The 15683-nt window shown below is 32.4% G+C and overlaps 1 protein-coding gene across 2 annotated transcripts; it reads right to left on the reverse strand.

Annotated features, from left to right (window-relative positions):
- LOC105171158 (uncharacterized protein At5g41620-like) lies at positions 7423-10436 on the reverse strand. Of its 2 annotated transcripts, XM_020696642.1 has the most exons (5): positions 10180-10436; positions 10058-10099; positions 9476-9927; positions 9250-9363; positions 7423-8811 (listed from the first exon to the last, which is right to left on the reverse strand). In XM_020696642.1, the coding sequence occupies exons 3-5, from the start codon at positions 9923-9925 to the stop codon at positions 7609-7611; spliced, it is 1767 nt and encodes a 588-aa protein (XP_020552301.1). In that variant the 5' UTR covers positions 9926-9927; positions 10058-10099; positions 10180-10436; the 3' UTR covers positions 7423-7608. The 2 variants fall into 2 exon arrangements, with proteins under 2 accessions (XP_020552301.1, XP_020552300.1); XM_020696641.1 differs by having other exon boundaries at positions 9476-10099.

A 15683-nucleotide genomic window follows, 5' to 3' on the forward strand; every position in this document is an offset into this window, starting at 1 on the left:
TAATTTCTGCGTCGCCCTCACCCTCGCGTGCTAAATCTATTGGACATTTTCACTAAAGTTTCTATATCATATCATATGTACAATACTTTTGACTATCTTGGATAAAACTACATTTATTTTTTCAAAATACAAACTACATTTATTTGTTCTTTGTTGAGATAGTCTAAATATGAATGTTTATGATGTTTTTTTCTTTTTTGGACATATAAATTAGTAATAATAATAGGGATTTAGGTTGTTGGTATTTGGGGTTTGTCTTAATTTACATGGGAGTAGATAATAATTATATTTTATGAATTTAAATTTATGGATTCTTAATACTAGTTATTAATCTATTTAAGTAATAATTGTTTAACTTATTACAAATTCTTAGTGGATGTTGACGATTGACATGACATTAATAGTTATCAAAGTTTTAACATCGTAAAAATTGAAAGATGAACTGGAATTCTTAGATAATCGAAGGCCTAACATGTAAAGAATTTCTTAGTATCTTGATATTTAAATCTATGACCCTTAAATAGAAATGGATAAAATATATCATCAATGTGTAAAATGTGTACAGGGAGCACTAAAAAATTATCAAAAGGTGTTTCAAGATATTTTAAGAACGCTTGTCTTATCTTGACCTACCTAATACCTCTTTTATAGAAAAGGGACGAGAGAAATTAGGGGTTTGTAGGCCATGATTCACATCGGTCAAGATTATAGTCCAATTTTTATCATGCGAGTAGATTGGTTCAATTGTATACTCAAAGGTGGGCGTTTATTTTAGAAGCAAAATGGTTTGTGCTTCAACTGGATAGGCCATTGGATTCTCACAGGCCTATCCAATGACTTGCTGATATGTTTCTTCGATGGCATGCATGTCTGACCTAAAGCCTTCATGCTAACGACACAAATTGGTATGATATTTCCCTGATGGGTTATAGATGAGCTGAGTCAATTCTAGGCTCTCAGTATGCCACGATTACGCTTGGTATTGTACTTCCCTTCTTAGACTTAAAGCATCTTGGCCGTCTTGACTTTTTCACCTGCAAACTTGGACTTTTATGAAAAAAAAAATAATAATACTGCAAATATGTGATGACCTTCTAACTATTGATCCAAACAATCCGTCGCATTCTGATTGAGTTGCATATAACACTTATTTTATCCAAATAAAAAATATAAAATTTAACACACGACAACCTTCAAATATATCTTGTAGATGTAAAAGCTTATATATTTATCTATACATTATTAAGACTAAGGGATGTTGACTAACCACTTTTGCGGTACATTATTTGTATGTACGTAACTACCTTATGGAAAAAGAAAATGGCAAGTGATTTTTTTTCCTTTTTCTTTTTTTTTTTTTTTTGGCTTTTGGTTTATTCTTTCTCATCTTCGTTGTAATTGTACTCTTGATCTCCCTACATTTCACTTCCTCTTTGTAAATGAATGCATCAAGTTTATGATAATTATCACATTTATTTAATTTGAAGAAAATCTAAAATACATAACAAAGAAATACATTTATTGTATTGGATTTATGTTATATAATTATATATATTTTAAGTGAATTTATATCTTATTTTGCATACTCATCAAATATGTCACGACCACTCGTAATATTAATTAAGGAAGAGCTGCTAGAATAACTATTTTTGGAATACATTTAATATATTAACTAAATTGGCCCTGTCTAAAAAGAAAAATTACACTAACAAACTTTATTTTTTCCTCTTTCTTTTTTTCAATTTTATAATTCAAATTTCTTTAACCATATTCATAGAATTAGGGACAATAACATCGACATCACTTATCCAACAGCTATTAAGGAATCAGCAACAGATTACTTCTGTAAATTATTTTTCGAGGACACAATAAACTTCATTGAGTCTAGATTTCCCTTCCAATTCACACAGGTGCCAGCAGACATTGCTAGTACTCTCTGCCAAACTCCCACAAGAAACTTTTGGCCCATTTCCTATGCAATGTCACTAACAAGATCTTCTCTAAGTTATTGTATAATAAAATTGCAGGTTTACTTTCGACAATCACCTCTCCTTCCCATAGTGGATTTGTTCCAGGGAGACTCATTGGAGATAACATACTTTTGGCCCAAGAAATTATCCACTCGCTTGATGAAAGGCACAATAAAGATAACGTTGTTATCAAACTTGACATGGCTAAAGCCTATGATAGAACTCAATGAAAATTTTTGTACTTTGTATTGCATGCCATGGGTTTTTCGCATGGATTTGTCCTACTTATTAAAAATGTTGTTGAGAACTGTTGGTTCACAATTTTTTTTAATTATGAAACTTCTAGTTTTTTCAAATCTACCTGAGATCTTAGACAAGGTGACCTTATCTTCTCTGGTCTTTCATACTGGCTGCTGAAACTTTTTCTCGTGGTTTTGATTTCTTATTAGGACTAACCCTACTATGTACTATCAGTCACACTGCAGAACCCGTGACTCACCTTTCCTATTCAAATGATTTTATTATTTTTACTAACTCTGAGGAGGATGTCTCAACAATCTGATGGTATTTTTGGATCTGTATAAATCATCCTGTGGGCAAAAGATCAGTTTTCCGAAAAGTGTTTTCATACCTAGTAAGAAAGCCAAATTACTTTCCCAAATGATCAATAACATCATAGGCTTCACCATGAAGGAACTTCCCATCATCTACCTTGGGGCTCCACTTTGTAAAGGTATAAAGAAAAATTCCTTTTTGTCAATCTTATTGACAAAGTTCGTATAGGATTAGGTTAGGAGCATGCTCACCTTTCATACGGAGACAGATTACAGCTTATCAAGAGTGTTCTTTTGTGCCCGTTTATCTCATGAAAGTATTGAGTCCTCCTGTTGCAATTATACAAGAATTGGAACAGCTCTTCGCTAGATACTCCTGGGGCACTACTGCTTCTCAAAGGAAAATCCACTGGACCAAATGACTAATACTTGTTATCCCGTTGCTGAGGGAGACCTTAGTGTTAGAAACCTGAGAGATGTTGTCGAGGCATTCTCTCACAAACTTTGGTGGAGATTCAGACAGAATAACTCATTTTGGGCTCTTTACACAATGAACAAGTACCGCAAAGACAATGCCCCTTCTGCAACTAAGGGCTCTAGAAACAATCTCTTACCTGGAGAAAGCTTTGTAAAGTCAGACAGGCTAAACAAAACAACATTCTCTGGAGTCTTGGTATAGGAAGTCTCATTTTGGCATGACTGTTGAATGCAAGAAAATTGACTGCAAGATCTTTGTAATCATGAAGGCTCCACATATTTTCCTGTTAACTGCTCTAGTAAAAAGAAAGTGGAATCAGAAGAACTCAACAGAACTGTACCACCGGATGCTGCCACTCTCATTGCAACAACCCCTATTGTCCTAGGTCAATAGGACAGTCCTATTGGAAAGCGTTCAAAGATGGCAGGTTCACAACATCATTAGTCTGGAAAAAATCAGAGACCATAGAACTATCGCTTCCATCTTCAAAAACATATGGATTCCACTTTTCATTCCGACCACCTCTATCTTCCTTTAGAGATTACTCAACAACTGGTTTCTTGTTGATGCCAAACTGAAACAAAAAGGAATTTCATTGGCTTCTAAATATTGTTGTTGCTCACATGAGGAGATTGTTGAACACCTATTCATTAACAATGTGCACTCCTTGACGGCATGAAATTTCTTTTCTAGTAAATTCAGTGTCACCTTTCCTCAATCATCCAATATTTCTATCTTCATTTAAGCTTGAGAATCCTAATCAACCACGTAAACTTAAAGATCTCATCCTATGCTTGTATTATTGTATATATGGATTGGAAGGAATGATGTCAAGCATAGAAAAAAGTCTTGAATGCTCATGCTATCATCCTCAAGATTATAAATCAATTGCAAAATCTTAGTAGAAGCAAGCATGGAAATCAGAACATCTCAAAGGGGATTTGATTGCTACCAAATCATTTGTCTATTCCTATTCTGATCAACCACATAGCCAAACTTGTTCTATGGTTTATTGGAGAAAACCTGAAATTGGTTAGGTTAAATTGAACACTAATGGGGCCTCTAGAGGTATCCAGGTATTTTAGGAGCAGGGGGCATTATAAGGGATCATGTTGGGCAGGTGATATTTTCTTTTTTGAACCATTAGGAAACACCACCAACATGGTTGCAGAATTAAAAGCCTTGCGTCAAGGAGTTAGTTTGTGCCTTGACAGGGGCTTTAAAAAGGTTTGGATTAAACTAGATGCATTACATGTTCTCCACCTGATCTCCAAACAATCCATAGGTGCATTGCACCTCCAAATTCTTCTTTCCCATATCAAGCATTACTTATCTCAAATGGAAGTTAAGCTCTCACACATCTTTAGAAAAAGTAACCAAGCAGCAGACTATTTCGCCAATCTTGGATGCTCAACTAAGACTACCTCCATTCTCACTCAGGACCAACTCTATGGTAAATCTTAGGTATTGTTAAACTTGATCGTCTCAATATGCTATACTTGCAGTTTTCATAGTATACTTCTAGTTTCAGTTATCTATTAGCTGAAATTAAAAGTACTATGAAACCATGCTCATTTTCTATTATACTATGAAATCATATAAGAGAGTAGTACTCCTTATTTACACTTTCTCAAACTATTCTTATAAGGAAGAAGTTTTCCTTAGTTATATCTTATCAGCTCTTGATTGTAAGGTAGTAGTATTTCTTATCTATGATTTGTTTAGGCAAATATAGGGAGTTAACACTCCACGTTGTAAATTTGGGGCAAAACTTGAACTAATATAGAAAGAAAAGAGACCCCAAAAAGTTTCCCACCCTCGGGTGGATTTTGAAAAAAAAACAAAGAATAGTATTTTAAAAATATAAAGATACATAAATATTTATGTATTATAGAAGATAAATGTATTCTGCCGTCAGCCTTTCGAGTCTTTTTCTTTCTTTCTTTCTTTTTTTTTTATTTTTTTGAGCCAACTTTAATTTCCAGGCCTTTTATTTTTTCCAAATCGGTATGGAATATTTGGTATGTTGAAATGCAAAGCCCAAAGACAAGTTTGTTATCCACTTGAAGCACGCTTATCTCTACTTTTTTGGGCAATTGAAGCACGCCTCTCGTACATGTAAAAAGGTTCCCCCCATGGAATTTGTGCCATGTGTATGCATAATACACATTGGGAAATTAATTTTGGTATGTTATATTTGGTGTAATTATATATAAATTTTTTGTAGTTTGAAAAGTTGTATTTAGTCTTCATGAGATTTATTTATATCTAATAAATAGGTTCTTCTATTAGTTAAAAATTCACTGAATTAATAACTAAAAAAATTAAATAAAAATTTATTTTTACCCTCGATTGATATATTACTAACTAACTGCAAGTTAAACAAATCTTTTGTGTCTAAACAATCCTTATAATGAAGATATACCTCATCATATGTATTAACGTGTGAAGATATATAAGGGTAATTTGGTTAAAAAAATTATTTAATTTGCAATAAATCAATTTGGGATAAAATGAATTTTTATCCTTTTTCTGTTAATATCATCAAATTCAATTAATTTTGACTAACAGAAGGACCTATTTGTTAAATGGAAGCAAACTTAAAGGATACTAAATGTAATTTTTAAAATCCAAAAGATTTATATGTAATTACACCAAGTCTCAACAAAAGGGAGTATAATTACCCCCATCAATTTATTTTGTTGAAATTTTTTAATTGAAATATAATTTTTTGAAATAAAATAACGGGATATTTTTGTCTTTTAGAAAAAGTTAAACATAACAATGTTTGTGAAACAAAAATGAGAAATTTATTTTCCAACATAATTTATTTCGACTTAAACTATATGACACCAGCACATTTGATACTTTTATTCGTCGGGTTTTAGGTTCACTATTTGTATGATTGATTTGTACAAAATTTAGGGATAATTACACTTTTTCCCTTGAGTTCGATGTAATTACACGTAGATCTTCTTTAGTTTGGAAAATTACATTCGACACTTTTGAGGTTTGCTTTCCTCTAACAAATAAATACTTTTGTAGTCAAAATTCACCAAATTTACTTATATTAACAAAAAAGTCAAAAAAAATCTATACTTACCCCCGATTGACTTATTATTAATATATTGCATGTGAGGTAAGTATATTTTCGTTGTTATAAGAATAGTTTAGTTCAAAAATAATTATTTGGGGAAAAGTATTATTTTAATCCGCTAAGTATATCTAATTTTAATTTTAGTCCGATAACTATGTCTATTTTTATTTAGGCCCAGTAACTCACGAAATTGCTTACTTTTAGTCCTCTGGCAGATTTTCGAACAATTTTACCCCAATGAGTACATATGGCTAAAATTGCCTTTCAAAAGTTGCATAGGGGTAATAATTGTCCGAAAATCTACCAGATGACTAAAAGCAAGCAATTTCGTAAGTTATTGGACTTAAACAAAAATGAACATAGTTATCGGACTAAAATTAAAATTAGGCATACTTAGCGGACTAAAATAATACTTTTCCCTAATTATTTAACCTGCAATAAGTCAGTCGATGATAAATGTCAATTTTTATTAAGTTTTTTTGGTAATATAAGCTAATTCAGTGAATTTTGATTAACAAAGTATCTATTTGTTAGGCGAAAGCAAACATTAGGGTTACTAGATGTAATTTTTCAAACCACCAAAAACTTAGGTGTAATCGCATCAAATGTCAAGGGAGGGAAGTGAAATTATCCCTAAAATATATGCAAATTTATATATGTTATGCAATTGATTCCACTAATATATTATTGTACTCGATACATATTACATACCATGTAATAATGGGATTGGATTTGAAGAAGGTTGAGAGGGGAGTGGTGCATAGGATGTGTTGATTCCCTCCCTTTGGTTCTTAGTGACCCTAAGTTACTTATAGGGACATTGGTAGCTGCATACATCCTAGTCTAAAATTCTCCTTGACAAGACATTTTATGCTTTTTCAGGGCTTGTCCTCTTTAGTGGGTTTGTAATGTACTACCTCTAATTTCCCAATTTTTGTAACAAAAAGAAAAATATAGGATGAATGGTTCACCCCATTGGATTAATGACAGACTGCACAAAGAGAAATAAACAATTACATCCATCCTCCCCCACCAACACAAAATGAAAAAGAAAGAATTAATGAGTTTGGACATTGGAATCCCATAACAAGGCTTGACTTCCAGCTGTAGTTGTCACTATGATTTGAGTGCATTGATGCCTTAATAATCTAACACATTTTAATATAATTGTAAGAGCAAGAATTTTGAGGCATTGAGTGGGTGTCAATCAGAACACAGCCAAATTCCTTTGGTAAAATAAACAACAAATTTGATGGGATTAAGAATGTTGCAAATAATTGGATGTAAAGTTGCATGCAACAGTGTTACTCCAGAACTGAGCCATTGAAAAGTAACTAAATTTTTTTATATATAATACAGAACACATAACACTTGATTTGCCTGTAGAAAGTAAACATAATTTATACAGTTAATTTCCTACAAGTGAAAAAAGAAAATAAAATTCTGATTATCAACTCTGGAATTAAGCACGTGCTGGTCTAGCAGCCACTAGAGAACTCTGTCAGGATCCTATGAAGAAGTACCTGGACTATCCATGTCTTGGGACAGTGCCATTCTTGAACCGGAAACAATGTGGTCCCTCAGATCTTTAATCATGTTGTACCTCTCCATTTCGTCCTCCATATCCTTCTTCGAAGAATATGATGTTAATCCAAAGGACCCTCTACGATCAAACAAGTCCAAGTTTTCTCGTTTGTTCGTGCTGCATTCTGATAACAAGCCATTCCGTTTTGGTTTTTCAGGTTTCTCTGAGACGGGCTTTCTCCCTTCAACTGGATTCCCCTTTGATCCGTTCTGGACGGTGTTGCCCCAACAAAAGCTCTTGCTGATATTATCAATGTTTAGTTCAATCGAATGGAAGTCGCTATCAGCTGAATCATCTCCCTCAACGTCTTCATTTTGTTCATCGTCGTTTTGGTTTAACGTCTCCCTCAAATGTTGTTTGAGCCCCTTAATTTTATCATAGCTTGGAGAGCCTTTCCCTTGCTCGTCGCCCATCTTGGATTTTAAGTAGGCCTCAACCTCATTGGTGAGCTTGTCAACAAGCGCATTTTTCTCCTCAAACAGATACTTAGCTTCTGAGAGCTTCATCTGGACTCGTTCCTCTCGCAGCAGATCAGCTAACTGAAGCATTTCCCTCTCTTTTTCCACTTCTTCACGAACTCTTTGAGATTGCCTCTTCAGCTCCTCCACCTCAACCCGGTCTTCCCCTATGCCTCTAGCCAACTCATCACATACTTGCTCCAATATTTGACGTGCCCGTTTCTCACTCTCTAGCTCTTTGTTTGCCCTCAACAGAGACGCCTTCGTCTCAGCTAATTCTCTCCCGAGCTTCTCATTCAGTTTCTGAGTCTGTCGTCTTAGCTTCTTCTCCAATTCAAAATCTCTAGCTATAGAAGGAACAGTGCTGTGAATCCTGCCTCGTTCCTCCATTTCCAGGACTACCTTTTCCTCTTCAAACTGCTTCAATAGAACATCGATGTCTCTCCTATTCGTCTTTTGTCCTTGGATTAGTTTATTTAAACGACTACATGCCCGGTCGAGCTCAACTTTCAGGGATGAGATGAAGATTAAGCTTGTGGAGTTCAGACAGCAAGAGTGACTCAATAGTTTAAGCAGGTCTTTAGAAGTTCTGAGCCCAAAATGTATATCTTTGAGACGATTCTTTACGTGTCTATGCGGAATCTGGGCATGACTTTGTGTCTGATCAAGCTGCATGTACATATATGTTAATTAACAATAGCTCAAAGGAAGCAGAAACAGAAATAGCAGATGTACAGATGAATGATAAAGCCGTTGTAAAATGTCAAATATGGGCTGATACATGAAAGGAGACAACTACAGAACATGTTGGCCTCTGTGGTGGTCATAAGCAAAACAAACCATGTTTCACTGTCCAATCGAAGCAACAGAGCATTTTATCCGTTTTACCATCAAGAGTTGCTCCAAAACCAGTTTTACATTAAAATCAACAAAAACCAATCAATACAAGAAAGTGTTTTGAGCCTGTAACTTCTAAACATTAGCAATATAACAGCTTATCCATGTAAAAAACCAAAATACGAAGAATCAACCAACACAAATCAATTATGGATAACAAAAAACCAACTTTAACTAAGATTATCGAACATTTAACAACTAAGAATTCACCTGCTCCAAGAAACTATGGAGAGAAGTAACACCTCCCAAGTCACAATCAGCTTGCAGAAGCTTTCGACAACCAGCCGATGCTCTTCTTCTGCGCCTACCGAATTTATCCATTCTCTGTAAATTTCGAAACAAGAAACACAAAAAGAAAAGACTTGAGCGGAATTGCAAGATTCAATTCTTCAACTCTGTCCAAGTTAAAAAAAGAAAAAAATGAATACAATCCCACCTCAGAAACAGGGTCAGATTCCACCCAGCTCAACTCTGATGACTCCAAAATCCTTTCTTTTCCAACATTTCCTATTTCACTTCTTTTATCCTCCAGAATTTCCCTCTTTACTCCAGATGAAGGCAGCCCATTAATTTCCCACAGAACTGCAGCCAGTTTTCTCGCAGACACCGACAAAGAATGGCCCTTGTCGCCATCCTTCGCTGGCAGGTACTTGAACGCCTTAGCACTTTTTAGCGATGGAGATTTTGAACTCATCATTTTCCACATTGGAACTGGAGTCGTCGACCCCCCTCTTTTCCCTACCAAAAAAGCTCGTTTTAACCTGTAATTCTGCGTCAATGACGATGAAGATGATGATGAGCATCCTCTCTTTCTCACCTTCCCTTTCCTAGCAACAAATTTTCCATCCCCGTTCAAGCTCTGCCTTGGCATCCTCCCAAAATCCATACCTACGTTTTAGAATACACCAACGTGGTCGTAAATATTACTACTACGACGATATGTTTCAAGAATCACACTACTCCAAAAACTCCCAAGAACATTTAAGTTGCAACAGATCTAAACCCAAACAGGCTCTACCTTGGCACTCTGAACGATTCTTTCCCCTTTTTTCTGGGAATTCTGCGGTGGAAAAATCAACTGTCAAATGCTTTCAATCAGTCAAAAAGAGGGGGTTAAGTACAGGCAGGGTCTGAACGTACCGTTATCAACGTAGTGTCTTTTGGAGTTGGGAATGATGTTATGGCATGCAAATTTGAGCTCTTATGAAAGTTGGACTTCGTTTCAAACTCCCAAAGAGGGAAAAGAAATGAGGAAACTGTGAAAGATTGGTCTCCAAATATAGTTGGAAAAGTGGTGTTTGATGTGTGTGTTGAAGAAGTGAATCTGCTATTCCCTTTTCATGGAAACCGAAAAGTTTGAGACAGAGGGAAAGAATGAGAGACGGGCAGTTGTTTTGTAGTTGTGATAGCTTATGAAAAGTTGGGAAAAGTCTTGTCACAGTCATTGGATTATTTATATATTTAAAAAATTCTAACTCAAATCGCATTTAATCCTATCAATTATATAAATATAATATATTTTTTATTTAATTAATATATAATTCAAATAAAATAATTAATTATATAATAAATATATCACACTTGTCATATAATTTAATTTAGTCAAATATAATTTGAGTAAAAAATTTGTTTATACATATATGAAGATTTAAAGTGGTCAAAATATAATATATGGAAAAGAAATTCAATATCGAGTGAAACTTTCATAATCATCTTTGTGTTAGGAGGATTAAAATTAATTTCTCAACATCCCTGATTGATTATAAATAATTTAGAGACTTTTTTTAAAAAATTAATATTGCATATACATCATACTTGATTTGACCATTTTAATGACTGTTTGAATAATTGTCTTTAAATGCCAATGAATCTCTTGTAAAAGAAAATTAGCTGTATCCTAAATTGTTGTGATATTACCAAATTTCCTAGTATAACCTAAGATTATACTTTTATGCTGTATTCTTAAAATCATTACCAAAAAAAAAACATGTGTGGTCTGTCTGATGTCAAATTTGTGGTATGGTGCATTTACATTGTTGGTATGTACATAATTGATCTTTCTATAAATATTTAAAAATATTACCTTACAAGTTGTAAAATGGGATAAATACATATTTATGTAATGTGTAACAAGGCTGCCCAAGCAATTAAAGCCCATGAATAATAGCAAACTTTGACTGAGGTGGTATGCATTTACATTTGCTTTTAAGCTCAATCAAGGAAGCCAAGTTTTGCAATCTAGTCCCTGGAATTATGATATGGGGAGCACACTTAAGATTTTGGTAAATTATTATTATTAGGGATAATTATACTTCCCTCCTATAAAATTTGATGTAATTATATATGGACGCCTTTTAGTTTGAAACATTCATATAGCACCCATGAAATTTGTTTCTTTCTAACAAATAAGTCCAATAGTTAGTCGAAACTTATCGAATTTACTGATATTAATTTAAAAAAATATCAAAAAAGTCTATATTAACCCTCGATTGACTTATTACAGGTTAAATAGATCTTTTTATGATAAAATTGCGCTCATACATCTTTACGCATTAATGCATGTGAAAAGGTATATATTCACTGTTATAAAAGTAGGACTTATTTGTTAGATGAAAATAAATCTCAGTGGTGCTAGATGTAATTTTTCAAACCATATGGGGTTTACGTGTAATTATACCAAAATCCTAGGAAGTGTAATTATCTTTTATTATTATTATTTTTAATAGCATGTAGTTCATTACAGCATTCAATACATTCAAATTCAAAACTGGTTAAATATATATTTATTTAAATCAACAAATACGTTCAGGAACCCACAACCTTTTAGCTGTGAGGTTTAAACCTTATTAATTAAAAAAGGCCTTATCGGCATTTGGTAAAACTAATCACACAATCTAAGAATCCCTGCAATTTTTACTTCAATCGTTTCAACCCGAACACAACTCGTTAGTATCATTAATCTCAACGTTTATCTAATCATCTTTCGATGAACCAATTATATTGAGTCTTTTAATCGGGCCATTGTTGTAAATGCATAGTTACTAAATGTTAGGTATATTCTTTTGACTACATTTACTGCGACTCAAGTTATTGTTGTGATGCTCAATTCTTGAAATTTACAAACTGTTGGAAATTAAGAAATTAACCTTGTTTAGGTGGAGGGGGATAAAAAAGAAATAGAAAGAGATAGAGGCTAAATGATAAAACTAAAAGAATGAAGGGGGTTATTAGCAAATAGTACATTTAAGGTACGTGGATTTTCAATAATTGCACATTACATTCACACTGCAAAATTGTACAAGTGTGTAATAAATTGATGAGTGCCAAATGATCAATCAAACTCTGGGCCCCACTAACGGCTACAAAAATAAATAATAATTTCTGGAGGAATTTTCATTTCTGGATTTCGGAATAAAAATTAAAGGGGAATCATAGTGAATGTATTCTGGGGGCCCATCCACATGATCCGCCACCCAAAGGCCCAAATCCAGCTCGATCCATTATTTTTCTATTAATTAATAATTTTTTATTTGAGATAATAAAATTTTTGTGGGTGGGCATAGATGTGGAGTGGGCAAGGAACATGTTTAATTTTGGCAAGAGGGGATTAATTGGGGTGCCTTCCCAATTTTTATATTTAATATTCAATTATTAAAATATATATCACTTTAAAAAATAATCTAATTCCAGAGGAACGAAAAAAAAAATTAAATGATTAGAGGGGAGAGAGAGAAAGAGAGGTTGTGAAAGACGATCACAAAGATGGCAAATTATTATTTATTATTTTTTTCTGTAACAAAAAACAAATTAACCTTTTTTACCTAAGCAAAAAAATATATTAGACATAGAGTTTCAATTTGTCGTACATATTTATCATTTACAATTGAGTGCAAAATCGAGACCAAAAATAGGGGGCAAGTATTAAATTCAAAATGGCTTATATCTATGTCTGATGCCACACGAGCCGACGTGTCTGCAATTTGACAAATCTCCCAATAACAAAAGAACAGTCGGGATGTATATGGTAAGGGTTTAACGTACTCTATTCATTCATATCAATCCATATACGCTCTCATGCAATATAATTTATTTTTTTTGCCACTACATAGAATCTCACGTTTAAATATATATAAAATTTTCGTTGAGACCACTTATTATCATAGGGGTCCACCGTCCACACAATTCCTTAAAAATTAAATTACTAAAAAACATCACGAAATGATCCTTCAATATAAAGAGAATAAAAAATCCTTATGAGTGTGACTGTCGTCTCATATCGATTTAAAATAAAGGAGTCGATTTAAAAGCAAGGGCTCACCATCTTCCTTGCTACCATTCACTTTGAGGTTGTGTTTTATCAATAGTATAAAAGATACTTAATAGAAAAAAAAATTATACACGTAATGTGTATATATTTAATAAGAAAAAAAAAATCTGAAATCGACATCGTAATTATGTATTACAAAATTATATTACTTTTCTATGAATAACAAAAACTCTTCCTTTTTCTAGTAACTATAAATCCTGCTTATAATACTTAGAGCATATTTTGTGAATTTATAAACATTTTAAAAGTATCTTATAAAATATTTAAAATTTAAAAAATATTGCAAAGTATCTGATAGTTTTTTTGAAAAAAAGAACTTATGAGCTCATTTAAGAAAAATAAGAAGTTTCCAACCTTTCAAAATCTTAACAAGTTAGTTTAAAATTAATTAATAAATTTATCATTAGTAATATATTATAAATTTTATGATATTATTTTATTAAAACACATTAATACCTTTTTTTTATAAAAAAAATTGTTATAAACACTAAAAAAAAATATAATGCATGAATTTCTAAGATTTTATAAATTAACTTAGCCAAATAGCCCCTTAAAATCCATTTTTGGGTATCTAGATTCCCTTTAAAAATATGAAATTATAATTTTTTCTAAACTTTTTTTGTAATTACACCTACGGCCCTTCTTAAAATTCATTATTTATACCTATCCCTCATTTGTTATGGTCTAGATGAAAAATGCCGACGTTAGCAAAAAATTATATAAATTTTCAATGTTACCCCTCATTCATCATTCTTATGTAATAATTTTGAACTTACGATAAATCTAATGATATTAACTTCACTTTATATATATATATATATTATATTATACCTTTTATAAGTATAAAAATATATATAGAAATGTTAAATACGGGGTAAACTTGAAATATTTTATGTAATTTTTTTTGCAAATGTCAGTATTTTTCGTTTAAATCGTAAAATAAAAAAATCAGGTGTAAATGATGAATTTTTAAAAGTGGTATAAATTTAATTTTCAAAATTTTTTAAAGAAAAAATATATTTTGCATTTTTTTAAAAAAAAATCTAAATGTAATTGACCCTCCATTTTTAATGGGCTGGGTAGCATAAGGTTGCATAAAACGAAGTAAAAAAGAGAGATGTGGAACGGACTAACGCTAGTTTGGCCCCAAACCTATATGTGTGTCTATAGCTGGGTTTCCCCAAATTTTATACTACCCAAGTTTCCCAATTTAAGACTTTCTCCACACAAATATAATTTAGGAATAATTACATTTACACCCCTAATTTATAATAAAAAAAATACAATAAAACTCGAGATAGAAGATCCAATTTATTGAAACATTTGATTGAGGAATTCTAAATCAGATTGGTCATCCAATGATATGCTTGCGTCATTGCACTTCACGCTTGATTAGTGGTACCAAAATCATCGATCAAATTGAAGAGGGAAAAAAGATAAATTGACATTGGTTTCTGGCATTAAGTCAAGTCAGCTCAAAGCAACTTGATCCATTTTTGAAAAGTTTGTGGGGCCTTTAACTTCATACTTATCTTCGTAGGAGATAATCAACCATTTTCTTTTGTGAAATAAATGATTAATAGGTTTATTTTGAGTAAAATATATAATAAAATAAATTAATAGTTATTTATTGATGGAATACGATTGGATTATAACATAACGTCTCCAAACTTAATCTTGATGGACGGATCGGCCATCCAATCAACCTTTATCACGTTTTATTAACGGACTCTAATACTTTGAGACAGCTTTTGGCAAAATTTATTTAGTATCGTAACAATTCATGTACTTCACAAAATTTTTTAGAGTTATTATATATAATCTTAAAATAATATTTTAATGTATTTGAATAAAATAAAATCATATAATTTATAAAATGTTGGATAAATTTTAAAAATAAGTTAAACTTAAAAAAAAAAAAAAAAAACTTGTAAACGCGTAACACATAACACGTCCCCACATCCAATTAAAATTTGAAAAGAAGATTCAATGGGACTCAAATACATTATTTAACAAGATTTATTCCAATGTATAATTAATTTCTACATATAACCCAACTTTAGTTAATGGGTCCTTTTCAAGCTTATCTACCAAATCTAAACGAATTAAATAATCATACAATTTTAATATGCTAACTCTAATTTAATCATACTTTTTTTACCTAACCTAATTTCGATTTTCATCTCCAGAAAAAAATCATCCAAATCGCCAAGAAAATGGAAACTCCGGCGGCTATGCAGACCATGTCCACCCCTCTCTCTCTCCTCTGCTTTCTCTCTCTACACTCCACTTTCATGCTCAAGAAGCTTTCATATAT

Source organism: Sesamum indicum, linkage group LG9, assembly GCF_000512975.1.
Source record: "Sesamum indicum cultivar Zhongzhi No. 13 linkage group LG9, S_indicum_v1.0, whole genome shotgun sequence".
NCBI lineage: Eukaryota > Viridiplantae > Streptophyta > Magnoliopsida > Lamiales > Pedaliaceae > Sesamum > Sesamum indicum.